The sequence below is a fragment of the Phoenix dactylifera genome, chromosome 6 (assembly GCF_009389715.1).
Source record: "Phoenix dactylifera cultivar Barhee BC4 chromosome 6, palm_55x_up_171113_PBpolish2nd_filt_p, whole genome shotgun sequence".
NCBI classification, from domain to species: Eukaryota; Viridiplantae; Streptophyta; class Magnoliopsida; order Arecales; family Arecaceae; genus Phoenix; species Phoenix dactylifera.
This window is the reverse complement of record NC_052397.1, coordinates 1,737,679-1,759,933: the sequence shown is the minus strand read 5'-3', so window position 1 is coordinate 1,759,933 and position 22,255 is coordinate 1,737,679. Positions and strand designations below refer to the sequence as shown.

Below are 22,255 nucleotides of genomic sequence, written 5' to 3'. Positions count from 1 at the left end.
TTAAACCTCCTACAGCCTTGACTTTTCTGCCCATTTTTCCTATCACGCAACCCACTTAATCAATTCATCTCTCCCATATTCATCAACGCCAACCGACTAACCAACTTTCATCAATGAAAATTTTCTCTTTACAGTTGACCAGCACTGAAAGAATTCAGGGATGGCAATTTATGTTCCAACATGCTAATATGACCTGCAACTGACTCGAGATAAGCAGGTTCAGGTTTGGCATGAACAGGTTTGGGTCATCAAAGAGTCACCCCTATGTGATCCATTTATATAATGAGTCAGGTTTAGGTTTAGAATCTTGATCTATCTAACCTGTTTCAGCCCATTTAATAATTGGGTCATGTTAACACAGTTACAACCTGACATACCCCTTAAACCCTTTTAAGACCTGCATAGCCCATTCAAAACCCCATAACATGTTACCGCAGAACTGACCCAATCTGACCAGTTCATTGAGCAGTTTACATGCATCTGTTCAACCTGTTTAATAAATAGGTTGGGTTTGTCTTAAACTTCCATTCCATTTTATAAATGGACCAGTTCAGGTTGACAGGTTCTCTCTAAGACCCATGTCTCAACCAGACCTGATGCAACCCATTGCCACCCCTGCGAAAAGGTTACTTCACACACTAAAAAATCACATGTTAGCTGCCAAAACAGTAGCTTGATCCCATAGATGAATATAAAGCCTATGATTACTGAAATATAATGTATGTTCACATACAAGTAACCCCCCTCCTTTTCCTGCAGTCCTCAAGCTCATAATGGTCCATACTCTGAACGCAGAAGACTAGATATGGCAAGCAAAACATGCAAGTAGTTAAACAATAATCGAAAAGTAGTAATCAATTTCAATGAACTTGGTCTGCTCGTGAAACATTAAATGAAATTCCAGCAATTACAGAAGAATGAGGTGGATGGAAGGATGTAAACTGAAGAGTCATATTTCACCAAGGAGGCATTGAAGGCAGGCAACTTAAACACTCATCGATGGCAGGATACTTTCTTCATGTCTTAGTTTCAACCATAAGACAAATTTGCAACATAATGTTTCCTCAATATATTTGGTCATCAAAAGATGAGGGAATCAACAAGAAAAAGTAGGTCAAGAAAGAATGATCCATAATCTCAACAACCCCACTAGCACTAAAACAACATCTGAAGCTGAAGCAAGGACGAGGAAGGAAGAAAAATAGATGTTCTGGAGTGCCCTAAAAATTGCAAAGGGTCTGGAAGAACTTCTACATAATAAGCCATACAATTTTAATGACAATTTGACCAACCACATATACTGCAAAGTTATTGTTGGGCTATGAGAAAAGTTGGTAAAGACGATCATCAACAAGCTACTGATGATACTTGTTTGACATCGCCGATCAATTTACTATCACTAGGCCAAAGCCATCATTACCCAACTCAACATTAAAACATGCATTGTCATTTTGCTTACTGTTTAGAAAAAGGAAGGTGTCTAGAAAGATATAGAAGCTGCTAATATACTACCAATATACCAAGAAAGCCCAAGCATCATTGCATTATGGGTAGTATCTAGTCGGGTTAGGTCGAATATGGGTCGGGTCGAATATGGGTCGGGTCGAACATGAGTAGGGCCAAACATTGGCGACCTGAACCCAACCTATTTATTAAACAGGTCAAAAATCCAACTGAACCTGACCTATTCATTAAACAGGTAAAACGCCCCGACCTACATAACCCATTTACTAACTGTGTCGAATCAGGTTAAATGAGTTTAAACAGGTTAAACAAGTAAAGCAGGTCATGCTAACCGTGACAGAAATGGGTTACGTAGGTTTTAAACAGGTCAAACAAGTCTTAGATGGGTTAAACAAGTGGAATCATGACCTGATAGAATTATTAAACAGGTCAAAATGAGTTAAACAGGTCAGAGGTCTAAACCCAAATCCAATACGTTTAATAAATGGGTCTAGGCATGTCTAAAATGAGTTAAACTTATTTAAAGCTAGTTTATTGTGGGTCGGGTCCCAAATTGCCACCCCTACATTGTACAAATATTGAATCCAATAGAAAAGATGAAAAAACGAGTCATGGTGCTTAAGAGGACAACATAATGCATAGATTATTTGCATAATGGATAAAATGCAAAGTGCCATCAAAATAAACACACAATACAAAAAGCATACTAGTATCCAACACTCCATTAAAATAAGAATGAAAGAAGGGAGGGAGAAAGGAGGATGGTTGTTATGAAACGAGATGGGATTAAGGGAAGTGGGTGGATTTGGAGAGATTTTAGAGGTCCAATTTATTTAGATAGCACATGTTTCTTTAAATTTTTCAATGAGATAGTCTACATAAATAGAGATGTGGGTTTTGATGGGAAAAGAGAGAGAGAGAGGGAGGGAGAGAGGGAGGGAGAGAGGAAGGGAGAGAGTTGTGGACTTAATTTCAGCTAAATACATGATCTCATCTCATCCCATATAGTAAAGATAAATAAATAAAAATCAGGCCTAATTGCTTGAGACGTGAAAGTAATTTAAACTTCCTTCTATAACAAATGAGATGGAAGTAGTTTTAGCATGAAAGGCCTAAGTTTTAATGGAGTTATTGAGTCCCAAAATTCAAGGAGTGGCCAAGCCTTCTATAATAAATGAGAAGGTGGAAGTTTTAGCATGAAGGGCCAAGATTTTAATGGAGTTGTTGAGTCCCAAAATTCAAGGAGCCGCTGTGTTCATTTGGCTCTTTTTGTTTGGGGCAGGTGGCCCACAGATGCCTAAATTTTAGGAAAATAGACAAAATATAAATAAAAGAAATTAGCTTTTTTTTGGTGGGGGGGTGCATGGCCCCCACCGGCCCCCTGGGTCTGCTACTGTGTGCCAAGATCCAGTACCCTGTAATGGACCTTTGAACCTCAACAACTTATATCACCACTACAAGCACTAAAGCACCATGCCTGCAAGTTGAATTTAAAAAACACAAAACAAAAAACTTTCGACTGAAGATCTTTTTATGCACATCAGCCAAAGAATAAATCATGAACAACACTAGGTACATTCTTCTATAATTTTAAAGAAAGGTGCAGCAAGGGCACTAACTCTTTCCATTCAGAATGATAAAGAGAAGATTTTATTTTAACTTTATTGAAAGGAAGAAAAACTGTAACATTCAAAAGAAAATTAATGGTACCAAGAACCAAGCAGCCACACTACAAGAAGTTCAAGAATAGTAATTGTGTACACAAAAATCTGTTAACAACTAAAGGAAAATGAAACACTGACAGACAGACAGGAAAGATCATGAATGAAACTCACTAATACATCCATAATTCCACATTATAGACTCGAGTGAGAATATCGTTTTACATATATATATATCTATGCATGCATGACCATAAAGGAAATACATTTTTCAGACAGGTCAACGCTGCTTTTGTAAAACTGAGATTCAGCTACAACCAAGAATAGAGAAAGAACATATAATTATAATGAGAAGAAAAAATGATAGTACCATATTGCCCGAATTGAACAAATGCACAAACTGCAGGATAGCAGCTGAAGCATGCAAAAATGTCGACAGAATGACAATTTTCATTACATCGCCAGTAAAGTTTGTGTCCAAGTAGACAATCTCAAAAGCAAATTTCAGTATGGTACAGAGTTCTTGGCCACAAATGACAGAAGAAACAGGAGTGAACAGTCCATGGCATTGCCAAGCACATCATTCTGTAGGCAAGTTTGATGCCCATAAGGCTAAACAGGCATATCCAATTCCTGATGCCTACTTGTGCATGTACATGTCTTTGCTTGAGAAAGAATGCTGCTTTATGTGACAATAAATATGAATGTTGATGCAATCATGCTTGCATATCATTACCGAGTGATAAGGACTAACTAGTAGTATGTAGGATATCAAGTTGAAAAAGGTTACCTCCTTCCTTCCCAGAGTTTGTTGAGCATTTCCACGACTCTCAAACCCTCTTTGTGAAATCCAGAAACAATAGCCATTCTGAATCCATAATGGAATGGCAACAGAAAGGGATGCCACCATTAGTGGGACGGTCAAAGCCAAGCCCAGTATAACAGATGACTTGCTGCACAATCATTTGCAGAAATAAATGAGATACCAAAAGTGCAAAATAAGTAAAATCAGTATGATCAAAAGGCAAATGAAAAGCTGACAGAAAAACCATAATGCTCATAACATACATTCAAAAATAATTTCTACATAAGTGGTGGAAAGGCAAATTTGAACAAACAAAATCATCAAATGAAGAACAACCATAAAAGAAGATTCCAGTAATTGCCATTGCTTCATGTAAAACAGCAGCACAAGGTTTACAAACTCTGCCTTACAAGCTTAATGAACACAATCAAACGCAAGCAAACATTCCATACAAAACCAAGAATTTACATTAAGATCCGAACAGATTATTACTAAATTAATGAGATGCCACTAAATCCAACTGAGCAAGTAAATCACAATTAACTTCTTCAAAGTCACTAATTTGTATGCAAAGGCTCAAAACAAAGTGAATCCCAGACACAGAAAGAACCCCTGAATTAAATAGAATTGAGGGTGGAAGGAGCACAAATATTCAAGAAAACATGAAAGAATGGCTATAAATATCATTCCCCACCCCACACACAAAAGACAAATAAATAACAAAAACAAACTGCAGCTCCAACTGCAGACATATTTACAGCATCAGCATGAGAATTAACTATTAATCAGGATAGACAACTAGTAACACAGCCTTGCATCAGTAGTTTTAAATTCTATGTTGGTTACACTTCCATACTATGTGCACTGGCATATAAATATGGAACGGATATATTAGAAGTGGTATTGTATAAATGTGATAATAAATAGAGATGAGGTTTGTTTCGTATCACATGCTGCATGCAGCACTATGTTGGTGCAGACTCCTTATGTTTCTACGTGATTCCCTATTATTCATCATTCATCTACACTACCCATTCTTCGCTTGATGATGGCGCAAAATAAAAGGAGATGGTGATGCTAGTACATACTGGATAAGCAGAATCACCCCTAGAAATGACATTTCCAGCATTAGAAGTTGAATAACTACTCAATCCATTCATGTCAGCCTAAAGCTATAAACTTGGTAACCTCAATCCATCTTTCCTTGTGTTTTATTATTTTGGCTTTTTGTTCTTCTTCCTCTTTTTGTAAATCATATCTTCCTAAGTGATTCTTAAATAAGTAGATGATCATAATCATTTGCAAGCACAAGTAGGCCATAGTCCATACTTCATAAAGCTAAAAGCATAATTGAAACAATGCTGAATCTACTCAAAAGTAAGTAACACAATCATGAGATAGCATTGAAGGATCCTCTGCAAACCAAATATGACTAAATATATTCGGTTTACATTTAAAACAGTGCATTTAATGCATAACGAGATTAACCATCAGGCTTGTGGAAAAATTAAAGAATCAATAGAGAACTGTGATTAGAAGAAATAAAATATGCATACCTTAAGAAAGAGAGAAGAAGACCAACACAGGTACTCAAAAGCCAAGCAATAAAACCATACTGAAGATATAAAACCAAGTCAGAAACAGCCATAACAAAATAACAGACAAGACAAAAAAAACAGACAACTGTAAAAGAAATATGCATATATTTGATTCCACAAAGTCAAAGCAGGAATAGAAGAAACAAATATTCAGTAGCAGGGGTTAGGACATGAAACATTGCAAAGAGAATTAATCTAGTTCTATTCTTGAGACATTATGGCACCTGTGATTATTCTGGTTTGAACTTGTAACAGCTAACACAAAGTTCGGCAAGCTGGCTTGACAGTCCCAAGCAATGTTTGCAGCACATCCTGAACCGGTTCTTACCAGGCCAAAACTGGCACAAAAATACCGTTCAGGTCGATACAGGATCTGAACTAGCCCGTACCAACCTAAACTGAGCTAAAACATAATGTACCACCCAGTACATCCAAAATGAAGGTGCGTACGGATGATACCGTGATAAAAAGTGGCAAAAAGGGATCGGGAGTTATCCTGATACAGAAAGCCTACATACGTACTGACCGTACTATACCGAACTAGTAACATACCGGCATGGTACAAAGTACTAAGATTGCTGACCTTGGTCCCCAGTCAACTATGTTGGCAAATGAAATAACCTTCACGTATAGCTACCTAAGACTATATGCATGTATGTATGTACATGTATGTGTGTATGTATCTATGTATGTATCTAGATGTGTGTGTTTGTGTATCTATGTATGTATCTAGATATGTGTGTGTGTGTGTACGTATATGTATATGTATATGTATATGTGTGTATATGTATACGTATATGTATGTGTATGTGTATATGTATATGTATGTGTATATGTATGTGTATATGTGTGTGTGTGTGTGTGTATATATATGTATATATGTATATATATATGTGTATATATATACAGTGCCGGTTAAATTCAGCTACATGTTCCATGTGGGGCATCCCATCAAGAACAATAATATGTAATTAAGAGGATACCAAGTGCACAATGTCTTCATATATAAATTGAAGTGCAAAAACATTCATTCATCAATATAGAGCTATCCAAAATGGACTATATCAGGAAAACAAGATACTTTGGGTTTTGTGTAGCTTCGAAGCAATTGCATACAGTTGTGCCAAGTCTTCAAATCATAAAAAGACTGGCATCATACATAATTATTTGCTGTCCCAGTTCTCAGCTATGCTAGTTTTTTCTCAACTCTATGTACTTGGCGTATATGTGTGTGTGTGTGTATAAAGTGCTGGTTAAATTCAGCTCAATGTTCCATGTAGGGCATCTCATCAAAAACAATAGCGTATAATTAAGAGGATACCAAGTGCACAATGTCTTCATATATATATTGAAGTGCAAAAACATTTATTCATCGATAAAGGGCTATCAAAATGGATTATATTAGGAAAACAAGATACTTTAGGTTTTGTGTAGCTTGGAAGCAATTGCATACAGTTGTGCCAAGTCTTCACATGATAAAAGACTGACATCATACATAATTATTCGCTGTCCCAGTTCTCAGCTGTGCTAGTTTGTTCTCAACTCTGTACTTGGTAGAAGAACTAGGAAGTGGGAAAATTTATTTGGCCTATCGGAGGTAATTCTGGCAGTTAACACACTTGAACTATCCATGACAACTGAGGTCTATTTCTGCATTTATCCTTATTCCCTCTTACACAAAATAGAAAGGAATTCCATAAATGATGCTTAGGATCACCATTGTAGTTGATCCTCTTATTAAACATTTGCTTCTTACTGACTTCAATTTACAAGCTTTAAATATTCCCATTACTAATATAGTTGTAAAATCCTATATATGCGTGGCTCTTTTGTTAAGCTAAAATTTGACCACATGAAGGTGTACCACAGAAACTTCTGTTCTCTTATAAATTATAATAAAATGAGGAATAACACCAATTAAGGTAGTCCCTTTTGCTTAAGAGGGAGGCCAACAAGATAGCATATTCCTGCGCTTAGGCAGGGAAGGGAGGGTTACAGTATAAGCTTGTAAAAGACTTTCCTGTAAATCCAACTATATCGCAATGTTGGTTCCCTTAAGGAAGGTGTTTTGCTCCATACTTGGTTCGCCCTCTCAGACAAAATGTTCTTATTTTCATCAGTCAATACAGCTGAAATGCATGCTAATATCAACTTTATAAGAAACAACAATCTCACTAATGCTGGAGTCCTGATATCTAAAATTAAAATTGTTTTAAATTTCTTATTTAAGAGGAAAGGAATATGCAGTCTCAAAGAATAATGAAGCATGTAGCTGAAGTCTATATGCAATTTCAGGATAGTTCTTGGGCTTTTTCTATTCCGTCATTAGTCATTACAGCATTTAGCAAAAAGATATCGATATACAGAACTTTTCAAAGAAACCAAAACTGAAAATTACAAGTGAGAAACCAAATGAACCCCACATTTCTTTACATTAACAAAAATAAAAGAATGAGGACACAAATTGCATGTTGCAATTGCTTGGAAAAATAGAATGATAAAATGATCATGGCTGCACCAACAGCACGAGGCAATTGGAATGTTCATATATTATTTATATGAAGAGACGAATATTTGTTGATTTGGTATATAAATAATTTTACGAAGGCTAAAGAATATAACTTATAAGTTAAAACATATATACATAGAAAGTGATACGTTGAGATTACATCACATATAATGTCATAAACTTCATTGTCAATGACAAAAGGTGGATGATCACATTTCCCACAAAACATTAAAATGCAATTGCAATCTGAAACCTTCACGTTAATATTAGTTTACTATAAGATGTTTGCCTTCAAAAATAAGTTCATATTTTGCTTTTTTTTCCTTTTTCTCATAACAAGTTAGCAAGTTCAGTTCAACGACCATAAGGATTCATGTATCCACATCAACCGGCAAAGTTAGCTTCTTATATCCAAATGAAAAGTACCACTTAGAAAATAGAAACAAATTATACTCCAATAGGAATTGAACTCAAAATACAAACAAAAAGACCAAATCCAGCATGAAAAGATTAATCTCTCTGCTAATTCCAGCTTATCATGTTATCAGGAAAAAGAAAATAACGACATTTCCGATATAAGATGGACCAATTCCCACATGAAATAGCATCTGAAATAACAATATAAAAATTCAATCAATTCACCTTGCGAGTACTGGAAGTCATCACCATTTCTTCTGCGCGAAGGGACCAGAGAAACGCCATGATGGAACAGACAACAGGGGACAGAAGCAGAATAGAGAAACCAAATTCAAACTGCAGATCAGAGTAAATGTTCAATATTTAACACAATGTCTATTCCACACTAATGTCAAAAGTAAAAAAAAAAAAAAATCCTTTTATCTTTTGTTCAAAGGATCAGAGGATCTATTTACCTGCTCATGTGTGGCATTTATAACTTTAACAGGCTTTGGGTGACAAACTACCATAATTACTGTTTCTATGATGAAAACAAAAGTAAAAAGGATCCAGGCACGCTCTGGGGTACCGGCAATTTGATGCAATATAAGCCTAGAAAGGTCAAGCCATTTTTCCAAGCCCTGGCGCCTAAGTTCTTCTGATAAAGATACTTGATTCAGGACAGTAGTATCCATTCTATCTGAATCAGTGACAGCAACATCTGTAGGCTCTTGATGATCTCTATCTGCATCTAAACTACTTCTCTGCAATAACGCTAAAATTCTAGGATCCAAGCCCTTCTCCTTCAACATGAATGCAAAATTTGGATCCAGCCCTTTATCTTGCAGCAGACTAATTAACTCACTATCTCCTTGTCCTGCTTTCCTTTTCAACATAGATGTGATCCTTAGATCATTTAATCTGTCCTGGAAAACCAGAGCTAAATTCAAATCCAATGCTTGCTGGTTTGTTGAAGTAGCACCCGATCTGCTTGATTCACAGCCTTGGCTCTCCAATCCACTGCCAGAGCAAACAACAAGTGAATTGTTGTGATCAAAATGTCTATCAGCAGATGCTGTAATGACTTCAGAATCCTGAACAACGGATCGGCACGAATTGCTACGTAACGCTAAACTTGCCCCCCTGCTGTCTACATTCTTATCACAACTTACACCTTCTTGGCAGCTATAAGAGCGACCAAGAAGCAAATTATTCCAATTACTACCATCACTAACACAATGTGAGTTACTTCTGCAGATAGCCTCAATAGAATTACCATGTTGACCTGCTTCAACACTACTGCTACTACGTTTCACACTGGATCCACAACCTTCCGAAGAGCTTGAAGAACTACTTTGTCCTTTCCTCCTGAATCCTTCTCGCAGACGTATTACAGTGCTTCTTAAAGCATCTCTTCTTGCAACCAGGGGGTTAGAGACAGATAGACGACGAGAAACAGCAGCAGCCAATAACACTGATGCTACAAAAGCATAACTTATGCAATGTCCCAAGTACCTAAAAGATGGTACCAGGATCAAAAAATAATTATGTACAACCAAATATGTTAAATATAAGTGAACAGATAAATGCATACCAGTAATGCACTCCAAAGCAGATAAGAAAAATCCTGGACATTCCAGCAACAAACAATGCCACCACCCGACTTTTGAGTAGCTCAAATCCAAACAAGCATGCTCCTACATTCCAGTCTGTGACAAGTGAAACAGATAAGCAGCTTCAAAAAGAAATTCACCGGTAGTAATATTTTTATATTTAAAGGTGACAAAAAAACTACCTAGAACAATAACAGCAGCTGAAGTTATTGCCCCCAACCAATGTGCTTCTTTAGCTGTCAAACCATATAAGATGGAGTACGCAAGAAGTACGAGCAGTGAACCAACATAGAGGAGTCCTAGATGTAAAGCCCTATGGTACAAATACAATATCAGAATGGCAAAAAAATACAACAGAATACCAAAGAATAAGATGGTAAGCCATCATGTATCATGAAACAGCCAACATGAGAGAATACATTGAGAAGTTCAATGATAAAACTAGAGTTCCACACTGGTTTATATTATGTTCATCCCTTCGTAAACAAAATATCATGAATGAGTAGAAGAATGTATAGCTTGGACTTGCCTACTGGATTTCCGCATGTACAACTCATTCGGATCTGGTGGGTCAGGTAAGCGAGCAACAGGACCCACTTCAATACAATCAGAATATGCAAATTTGTACGACCTTCGCACATATTCATCCATATCAAATCCAGTTCCTAATACATAAGAATTTATAAAACATTAGGCAATACCTGTTTCAAGATTATTTATACTTTTATATACAAAAAAAGAAGAAAGTTAAGGATCTCACAGAACAACAGAAGGATAAATCATAATTACCATTGAAGACCATTCTGCAGATGAATAACATGTTGATTGCTAGTGCTATAGCAGACACGCCAAAGAAAAATCCAGATGGTGAATATCGCTCGGAGGCGCTTGCGCCAGCTGTCACATAAACAGCACAAAGTTCGTATGCGCAGAGTAGAGCTACAGCTAGGAGAAGAAGATAAGCGACTGCCCCTGCAAAAAGAAAACCAATAACTAGTGATACCCTGTACCTCTAGTTGTTTATACTGATTTAAATGCTTCATCACTTAAGCTGTAGCTAAAAGCACTGTGATGATTGAAAGACCATGAAGAGAAGTAGACCGAAAAGTTTGACAGATATTTAGATAATATGTGCTAATCTAAAATGCTTTTTTTCTTGTTTGCAAGTCATGCATACCCTTTGACGGAGCAAACCTACTTACGAATAAAATGCAGCAATAGCATAATCACTTACTTGTGAAAAGTCAACTAATTTTCATGTTATGCACCCGCACAGCAATAGGTCAATCAACAAAGTGTGTTGTTCTTCAACGAGAAAAAGGAGAATCTTCATAACTAAAAGACATCTCAAGCCTCAACAAGAAGCTCAACATTTATGCCATCATCAATATATTTATATCCCTTTATTAAATGTCTCTAGAAAGGAACTTATCCAAGACCTCATATCTTAGACATGAACGCTGTAGACAAGATATTGTGACTGATATTCATCAAGCTAACAAGCTTAAAAATATCATCTTATAGGTTCCGCTATTAGTGTTCAGCAGAATGAAAGCAGTGCCTTGCTAATGAACATTAAGTTCTGTATACAATCTTGCACATTAGCATATCTTAGGGACATATATTGTGCGCAAGTAGTACATAAAATATAGCTGATTATACAACCATGGGCATAATCAGAACGTTTATTAGCAAATATGCCTCTCTATTCTGCTTGCCATTACTTCACACAAATATTATCGTGCTGATTTTATGATTAAAATCCATGTTGTAAAGATATTATAAAGTTTCATCTATTTATACTTTTTCCTATTGCTATTATCATGTAGTATTATAGACCATAGGTATAGGGTATAGATGATGTTGTGGCAATCATATGCGCACTCTAGAATTCAGCATGTCACTTTATGTCTTGGCATTGTCTTATATAAACAATAGACACGCATCCACAGTCATTCAGTTGCCCATAGTAATTATGATGGCATCCATAGAAGGTTAAAAGCTCGTGCTCCATTCAAACCACAGAAAGCATAATGCATTGAGACAAGAAAATAACAGTGCAGAACTGCAGATTATAGGCAAGAATCAAGTAAACAGAATATGCACCAATGAATGAATTAAAAAAATAACAATAATAATAATAAATGCATGAAAAGCAATCACATGACTGAAGAAGCAGACAGCAAGAATATTTACCCTCAGTAATTTTTTAGTTAAACTAGAAGAAAATTGTACAAAAGTAGATTTTACAATGCTTGAACTAGAGTAGCATGTCAAATTTTAAGACATTCTACAGGTGCAAAAGAAGGAAAACAATCCCAATTCCTACAAAATCAGCACTATTAAAGTACTGGAAACTTAAATGCAACATCTAAAAAGAAAGTAAAGATATACGTACTTGAGCTTTGCCATTGTGTCCTCCACCAAAGCATGATAGAATAGAAGGCCAACAAAAGAGCTGTGCCGGCCATTATCACAGCCAATCCAATTATATTCCGACTCAAAAGTGCAATAAGTATACTTCCCCATACTATCACCACTGCGATGGGAGAGAGAACAATCGCCCATGCAAACAGAGATAGAGAACTGCATATTGCACTTAATTGTGGACCTTGGATAATTTCCGGCCATTTTCTTGCATATATCCAACTGAGGATTAAAGAACTTTATTTAAAAAAAACAAATAAATAGATAAAATCCAAATCTGACAAGCAATAGCTGCAGACTGTCTACTATGTAATCACCATATAGATAAATACATGTCACGAGCTGAAAACTGATAAGAACCACCCTAAAGTCTGAGTTAATTTTGCCTAAAAGGCAAAGCCAAACATTAATTTAAATGCCACAGATTTCACAGACACGCAGATAAATAACATTTAGCATAATTATTAGTTTTCAAATCAAATCGATAATTTAAAAATGATATAACTATCAAGGAATGACATATGGAAACATAGGGATGATAACAGTAACAATGCACATTTGACTTAGCCTAGAGCATCCGGCATTCACTTTATGAATCAATATATAATTTGACGACTTTTCAGAATTGTATAACCACCTATATATTTGGCGTTCACTTTATGAATCAATGTATGATTCAAAGACTTTTCAGTACATTGTACAACCACCAATAAACCTGGCATTTAGCCAGTGCAAATTGGCCAAATTCCTAATCAAGGTACTTACAAGCAAGAGCAGCGCCTGCAAATAACTTGGATAACCAATCAGCAAGTAGAGAATCTACCAAATTGGTTTTACACTAACTTGGCTAATACAGCTTGGAAGCAACCCTCTAAGACCCTTTGGACATGGAGTCTAGGAACAGGGGATGGATCATATCCATTAATACAGCCATTTCCAGAAACCGATAAATGCAAGGATCTCGTTTTAACTTGAATAAAAAAACTATGTTTAAGAAACACCAAAAAGATTTTTGATAGTAATATTATATACAAAAAATAATCAGCAAACCTTGACTATCTGATAATATATTCCATATACCAATAAATTACAGGCTTTATTCATCATATTCCAGATAAAGAATATTGAAAAAATAGATATAATTCAAAAATTTACAAAAGTAACTAATCTAGATACAAAAATGAGGACCTTAAATAGAAGAAATTAGATTCTAAATTGACAGTATTTACATCCCAACATCAACCCAGAAATTATTGGAAAAAGTCATCATCATCATCATCATATTATGATTAAAACATTGAAAAGCTACTCTAAAAAAATATAAGCCTAAAAGACAAGAGTATTTATTCTTGTATATGGCCTAAGAATTATGAAGTCTATTCACCCGTCTTACTTGAACTGGACAAGGAGTCTCTTTCATGCACTAAGAATCATTGGAATATGGGTCTGCCCCTTATCAAAAAATAAATTTTTCGAGATGGAATTTTGGGGGGGGAACGAAATTCCGTAAATACAACCCTGAATTTTCTTTAATAAAATACTCACTTCTGCCATTTTAAAAATAATGTTCCTTTTTTATAAATAATGTTCCTTCTTTACAGAGCCATGGGCACAGAACATGTGCATGATCACGATAAGAGTGGCAATATAAGATTTCCCAACAGGTAACTCCAAAAAAATTTCATTCTCAAATTTTTCTCGCCACTTCCCATTACTATTTTTTCATGCCTAAAGTGAACAACAAATTCTCACTCTCTCTTTCTAAAATTTCTCTCATGGCCCTTTTTTTATATAAAAAAAGGAAAAAATCTCCAAAGAGCAATAGTGTGGTCATAGATGAAACAGCTGGATTCTAGTTCAAAATGCATATAAAGGTGATGCTCTCATGCTCGGAAAGATCAGAAGTGTTGTAATTTCAACTTGTAAACATTTTGCAAAGGCAGATATCATCTTGTTTCTAGTTCGGTCGTCTATTCTTTAGCAAGGTGATAAATTCCTTTTACAATATCCATTGGCAAGCCAACTAGGTATTCACACTAGTTACTTGTTAGTATTCTAGCCATAAACCAAGTAAGGGCTTGCCAGAAAAGAAGCAAGAACCTTCTCAACTTCCATAACATACTTAGGTTTGTTATTCTAAAGATATCGAAGTTTCTATTGATAAAGGGGATGTGAACTTCTTGTTTAGTCAGGAAACTTCATACCTCATTCTTTGAATTTATATCATAGCCGGTTATCATATTCTTTATTTTACATATACTAAGCCAATGTCTGAACTTATTCCTAAAAAACCTGGAAGGAAACAACAAATGGGAACGGGAAGCATTCACAACAATTACATGCAGAAACTCATATCTCTTGTCAAAAGGTAAAATATGAAGGGGACCTAGAAGAAATACGCATTTTAGAGTAGATAGCAGCCAAACAAGATTGTGTGAGATTTTAAACCAAACTAGCTGCTAACAAAAATACACAGGATTAAAAGTTGGAATACTTCAGTACCTTATATTTAATGTCCCTCAATTCAAGATGTGAGATCGCTGCCATGACAGCTATAGATAAGCAAAATGATCGCACTGGGTGGATGTGAAGAATGTACTTACCCTAAAGAAAGCCTAAAGAAGTCTACACGGGTGAAGAAAGAAATATGTTCTGTAAATTAGGTGGAAACGAAACAACACGTGGTTTTCATCAATCTCCTTGACCATCAGTTCATACATTCAAATCAGAGGGTGCTATCTCAAGAGTTCCACAAAGATGTGTTGGATACGATTCTCATGTTGGATGATGCAAAAGGAATTGAAAAAAGAAGTGCATTAATATATAGACATTTGTACACAAAGGATGGCAAAATAAGATTGTCAAACCTGCCAGAATACACAGTGAGATGGTTGTTTGTTGTTTTTATGGTAAGTTTGATAATCTTTTCCTGCATTTCTTAATTATGTATTCTTGACACTAGATTCGCGTATGCAACAAATGAGTGAAGCTTGCCAACAGGGAATTCAGCTAATAAAAAAATGGATAATAACATATATCAAATGTCATCCTCTAATAGATGGAAGACTTCTGCATAATTACAATTAACATAAACACCCAATCATTGTTGTTAATATCTTACAGTTCACCATCCAGACCTTACCATCTAAATCAAAATAGTCCTAAACAATCCAGATCGCATCTTCGATCAGGATCAGTTTAGGATCACAAGAGTTAGATCCATATAATGGATTATACATTCCTTTGGATTGAATGATCTAATGATTATGTTATTTACAAATTAAATCTTGTGTATGTCCATTTTTCACAATTTCTGACCATGTGGTTATTAAATTACTTGTTACTAATGATTATGTATGCTTTCATTACCCATTCATCTGTTTTATAGCTGACTCGTATTTTTCAATTTCACATTTCTTTTATATTTCGGAATTTCTGAAAGAAGTTAGGAAAAAAAATCCATGGACGTACGATCCAATTCATGATCTAATGTGATCTGGCCCCCTCTATAATTTACGACTCGGTCTCAACATTCATACCATCGACCCTATCATAAATCGTTATTAAATTGATCACCTGCTAGATGTAATTGTTATAATAATGCAAAAAACAATGGCTAGAGGCCTTTCAAAATGATTTGCAATAGATATGCAGCATCTAGGGAAAATCATCCGGCAACATTGAAGACATAGAGAATCATTACTTAGGGGCATACATTGATGTGTGCAAGGAACAATTCTGAGAGCAAGCAGAATGACAACTCGAAAAGACCATGAGGAGATATATGATGAAGACACTGGAGTTGGATGCGGACATGGGCCTTAATTGGACTAATGAATAGGAAGTCATGGAGCTGACTTCTAAAATTTGGAATATGGTTATAAATTCAGCCAGTGTCACGGTCATCAGACAGCATGAAAATATTTATAGAAGTAAATCTTAAAAAAAAAAAAAATGTTTGCCCGCTGGGTTATATATTAAGGTAACCAAGAATGATGGTACTTACAATTATAAGTCTAGCTATTCATTTAATGCTTGACTATAGTTGCAAAATGATATATAAACCCTACCCATGATAATAACGGTGCAGAACAAAAATAGCACGAGAAGGTACAACTGACGTATACAAATAATACCTATATATTCTCCAAGGCCGCCAATTCACAGCCCAGAGGATGCGAACACTGAGAGGGCTTAGGACGGAGAAAAGAGCCCCGCAGACACCGCATGCCAGAACAACCTGATGATGCTCGTCCCCTTCCATACCCCCTTCCCCCCGCCCGTTATCAGATCAAACCATGGAAATAACAATAAAAATCTGCAAGAAAGCAAGACAAACAGAAAAAAGATTCATTTTTACAGAAATATCGAGCAAATTAAACCACCTAAAACCTCATAATACCCATATCAGCAACCCTAACTCTACCATGCACCGATTTGCTCCAGATGCACAGAAATCCAAAGCTAGAAAAGACTAAAAACTGTTATTTATTCCATTCAGAGCTCCCAAGAACCAGCATTTCCTCGAGAAAACTATGCCGAGGAATGGAAGAGACGAGTCCAAGAAATTTCAAGAAATCGCCCTCCCGAAGCCCTACGAGAAGAGAGGCATAGAAAAAAGAAGCTCGGATAGCAAAAGGGGCGGCAGAAATCTTGATCGATCCCAGAAACCCTAGAATGGGGCTCGGAGTCAGAGACGGAAGGAGAAAGGGGAGGTGAGAAGACCGTACCTTGTTGCTCTTGGGGCGCGATTCCTCTCCTCGCAAACCCTAGAAATCAAGAAAGACAAGGAGAGGAGTTTCTCGCGGCGAGAAAACCCTCGGAATTGAGAAAGAGAAAGATGGAGGCGGGGCGAGGCGGGGTCGGGGTCAGTGGGAAGGCAAGGTGACGTTTGTCAACTTACTATGCTTGGGGCAGTGATGGGAAAAAGAAACCAAAGAAGGTTGTCTGAATTTGGTAACTGCTTATTAGTTTAAGCCCCCCGAAAATTCCATGTTATGTTGCTCCTCCCCTAGCTTTTAGCTTAATCTTCCTCTACCTACCCACCTACATGCATACATGCATACATGCACGCATGTACATGTGGCTGGATATGTAAAGAACTGGATTTGGTTGAAAATATATAAACATAACTAAATAGTTATTTGGTAAAAACTTCCATGAAAATAGTTAATATATATAACTATATTAATGAAATATAGCACGATCAAATCATGTTGATGAGTACGTGACAACTTCTACGTCCATATTTATGGGAGAGCTTGCAAGTTCAATATTGAGAGATGTAATATTTATAATTAAGATGTGATGACACTTGAATTAAGCATAAATAGAAAATATGGGACCGATCATTTTGTGCCAGTCCAATCCAGACAACCTTGTATACCTCGTTCATATTTTAGTATGAATCATGAAGTAAACTTTCGGCCAAATTATTTTTTATTGGATATTGAATAATTAGTAATTAAGTTCAAGAATGTGTTTTGTTGCATGTGTCTTGAAATTTGTATTAGTTTTTACTTGTGTTTTAAGATATTTTCAAAAATCAATATATAAAAGAAATAAAGGATCATGTAATATGGCAAGTCATTTAGTGGATAACTTAAGTCACGAAGAAGGATGAATAAAAAATCAGGATGCTTGTCTCTTTGATTTTAATGTTGCATTCCACTTGATGTCCTTTTCCTTTCTACTACTGGATGTCATTTAGGTCATCTAATAATGGAAACTCAAGTTCTTATATACCTAATAAACCATGGCATGGTTTTTTTTTTTTTTTGATAAAAACAGCATATTATATACCTCTTATGTGAGTACAGCAAGCCAAGTCAATAGATAGAACATGATCGATACAAGACAGAAGGGAGGGCATCTGCCTTAGTCCAGAAAAGATCTCCGAAATGCCGAGCGACAAAGGAGGCAATCCAATATGCAGCTCGGTTTGTCTCCCGATACACGTGATCTTTTCTGGATGAGAGGGGGTGTTGATAATGTGGGTGCAAGAAAAAAGAGCTCAAAGGTGGAAGAGGAGGACGATGCCAAGGACTCAACTTTCTGGGCTCGAATGATGCATGTCACAATATTCTCGCAATCAGATCAATAAAGACGACGGGTTGGACCATGAGAAGTCTCAACAAAGATGATGTTGTAAAGCTTGGGTCTCTATGAAGACAGTGGAGTGGACCATGTAGTAGAAGTTGGCCTGGAAGGGATTTCCTTTCAGGGCTAGGAGTGAGATCTCACGAGAGCATGGCAGTGATCGAGAGGGAGGAGTTTTGAATTCTAGATGTTCAAAAGAACGTTATCCTCGTTAATGCAAATACGTGGAGAAGAGCTTGAGATGCCATTCTTTCTGAATTCATAACAAGTTTAAACTCCCGTTTCTCTCTGTCGTCGCATCGCTTTCATCTCAAAGCCCATGCAATAGCTTAACAAGGATAGCGAAAACTTGAGTTTCTGTTGCTTAGAGAAGATATTGTGATTGAATGCCAACTTAAGCGTATCTAGCCAGAGAATAGAGCCGAATTACTCTCCCAGAAAAATAAAGGCCAGAAAGTAAACAACCAAAAAATATAAAAATTATAATCTTCCCATAAAGAGAGAGAGAGAGAGAGAGAGAGAGAGAGAGAAGATAAAGGAAAGAGAAAGAACACTGAAAGTCATCATTTTTTAAGGGCAAAGGTTAAATGCTACCCATATCATGATTTGATAATGCTACTCTTATGCGCATGCCAACTAGATTGAAATAGCTTCTATTGTTGACATATGTCCCTCAAAATTTAGAAATTGGAGGAGATATGATTCAAAGCATTGCCCTATAATAATTTAATATAACCTTATGAGATTCAAGCCAACCTATATATTAATATGTTTATCATAAATGTTGTTCATAGACGATGTTTTTTATGGTACATAATCGATCAAGAATGTATATTAAATAGAGAAAAAAAGTTGTTAGATAGTTTTTAACACATAGAAATAAAAATAAAATAATTTTTAAATCATTTAATATATTATATGATAATACCTAAATTTAAAATCCCATGCACATTTGATGGAATTAATGTAATGCCATTTTTCGTAAAGTCAGCAATCTAGACACACAAAATGTTTGTTTGAGAATAATAATAATAATAAACTAAAAATAGATTATAAATTTAATTAATTTATATTAAATATATACCATATAAAAGTAATAATTGGTGAGAGGTTTTAAGATAGAGTATTCCTTTTTTTTTTTGGGAGGGGGGGTGAACTTATCAAAATTCAGTAAAGGTGTGGTTTTACCAACTAGACTAGTTCACACCCTCGAGTATTCTCGATTTGCTTAATTTTGAAATTGGTGAGAAATTGGTTGAGTTGATATTGCAATTGATAGTGCTGATATGAAAAAAAGTAAGGGGGTGGTATTTTGGTTAGTAATTTGATAGTTAGGGGCTAATTAACACTCTCCTCTCTCATTTTAAGTGTAGCATAGATTAATAGTTTATCATATAACATCATCTAAATAATTCCGTATCAAACTTTTCAGAAAGATGTATTAATTAATGGGCCACCAATCTAGCAATCATGGCGTCCAACTATCTGATGACAAAGCCTATTTTCACGAAACATAACAAGGAATTTTAACTCCAAATTTTGATTCATTACCATACAATATGTTCTCTTTCTTACTTTAGCCTATCCTGGTTAATTGTTCAAGACTTACCTGGGACAGTGCAAGGAGTGTCACTAACCCAATAAGCAACTTTACCCCATTTGCTACATTCTTGTAGATGAAAATTGCAAGAATATACATCCCAAGCCAGCTTGAATAGTTTCATATCTCAGCAAGTTTTCCTCCTCATACTTCTATCTCATCTCCAATTTCCCATGTATCCTCTCCTCCCATGTTGATGATATTGTTCATGACCTTCTCACCATTTAATATTTTTTTTCAGACAAAACATAATGATTTTTTTATTTAATTTAAGAAGAGGAGAAAACTAAGGTCCAGAAAATTATTCAAAGTGGATGCCAAAACTAGGGTCACACGTCACAAAGCTAGTAGTGGTACGAATCTGCAAAGCCCACAAGCCTGGCGTTATGTGGCCTCCTAATCATTGTACTGTTCTAACGTGTCCATTGTTCCTGATGTAACAAAGCAACAAACACCTTACAGTCAATCCAAGTCTTTTTTTTGTTTTTTTCATTAAGTTGTGTAGAGTTTCACAACCACCCATACTTCCTTCACGGGCATCATTTCTGCCTCAAGCTCAAAAATTCACTCATTCACCCTCAAAGTTTATTGTATCAATCCAGTATAAATACATCTATAAAAATTAAAAAATAAAATGTGCAAAAAATTAGAAGAAACATAGCAATCCACGGCACTATTCCTTTCTCTATAAACATATATCGCCTCTTATGAACATGGAGCGACTTCCATTCTCCAGTAATCATTCATCTTAGGATGAAATTTGGTGTCCGTAGTAGATGAACTTGATAATCACCTCAAAAATAACACGAGAAGTCCATAGCTGTTTCTTAGCATATATCAAATCTTTTTATAGGGCGCATAACTCTGTCGGCCGTAACCCTAGTTTTGAATGGTCGAATGGAGAAGATTGGCTTCAATTTGTCACCAAGGACACAAAGTGTGCATGCATGGTTGACAAATTTACACAGAAGATTGGGAATTTGGTGGTGGTGGAAGTTGACATAGAGAAAGAGAGAAAGGATGTGGTCCCTTTGATGGGTTAAGCCCAAAGGTTTCATGTGGGATGGGACCATCATGTAAGGTTTTTCTGAGGATTCACGTGTATCCCCTCACATGACAAACAAGGGCGCATTGTACTGCATCTTATATAATTTAAAATTTAAGTTTCTCAATCAATCGCCTGAAGCTTGCGTGTTGGATCCATTCTCACGGCAAATAAAAAAAATGTTAAAAAATAAATTCAGGATAAAAATTGTTAATAATGGTGCAGTTGCTGCAAAGAAGATGCTTTGCTTAAGTTCCACTAAGAATAATTGGAGTACGAAAGTGCCAGCTTAAAATGCATCAGGCCATTCACTAATAGGAATGTTAAGCTTAATTTTTTAGATTTTTTTTCAAACATATTGGAAGTTATAATTTATGCGTAACCATAGTCGACGAATCGTCCCAAATCATCCGGTTTGGAATGTCTCGAGCTGTACCGGCGACGGATCGGGACGGTTCCGATAATGAAAATGAGATTGGCGATGAAAGAAGAGAAGGAGAAGGAGAAAAAAGAAAAGAAAGAGCGAAGAAGGGAGGAAATCTCTTATGCGAGGCATACTATGGGTGCGGCCTGCATCCATCTTGAAGAGGACTCAACTATGGTGATCGAGTGGGTTCGAGGTTGGCATGCTGTGACGGACGAGCAGTATTTGCTCCACGACATTCGGAAGCTTGCGGGGGGATGTGGCTTCTTACAGGCTACCCATATTTATCGGGAGGCAAACAATGCAACTAATTGGATGGCCTCCTTTGTGGCACATCATTCTAGTAGGTTCCTTTGGGTGAACCAAGTGGAAATTCCTTACACTCTTTGTTAGCTTCTTTTTTCTGACTTTGTTGGTTGTACTCATGCGCGTGTCATGTGAGGCATCAGTGTACCAAAAAAAAAATGAGATAGAGAAAGAGGAAGGAAGAGAGAGGAAGGTAGAGGCCAGCCGATGGAAGCAAAGAAGCCGCCGTGCGGAGGAGACGGAGGCTGGGGAGCTATGGAAGAGGGGCTCTTCTCTGGTCCTCTACTAACGAAACAGAGAACTGGAGG

General features: G+C 36.3%; 1 protein-coding gene across 3 annotated transcripts in view; it reads right to left on the bottom strand.

Annotated features, from left to right (window-relative positions):
• Positions 1-17,380, bottom strand: part of LOC103714019 (calpain-type cysteine protease ADL1-like) — a 32,987-nt gene extending 15,607 nt beyond the window's left edge. For all 3 annotated transcript variants that reach the window (XR_005512099.1, XR_005512098.1, XM_039127076.1), the window contains exons 1-11: positions 17,204-17,380; positions 16,610-16,791; positions 12,445-12,695; positions 10,836-11,018; positions 10,576-10,711; positions 10,229-10,359; positions 10,028-10,142; positions 8,910-9,948; positions 8,680-8,790; positions 5,487-5,545; positions 3,916-4,078 (exon numbers count right to left, since the gene is read on the bottom strand). Coding sequence is in view for 1 of the 3 variants with exons in the window: in XM_039127076.1 (XP_038983004.1) it covers positions 3,916-4,078; positions 5,487-5,545; positions 8,680-8,790; positions 8,910-9,948; positions 10,028-10,142; positions 10,229-10,359; positions 10,576-10,711; positions 10,836-11,018; positions 12,445-12,695; positions 16,610-16,737 (2,316 nt within the window). In the remaining 2 variants the exon portion in view is untranslated. The remainder of the gene's footprint in view (positions 1-3,915; positions 4,079-5,486; positions 5,546-8,679; positions 8,791-8,909; positions 9,949-10,027; positions 10,143-10,228; positions 10,360-10,575; positions 10,712-10,835; positions 11,019-12,444; positions 12,696-16,609; positions 16,792-17,203) is intronic.
• Positions 17,381-22,255: the final 4,875 nt, after the last annotated feature.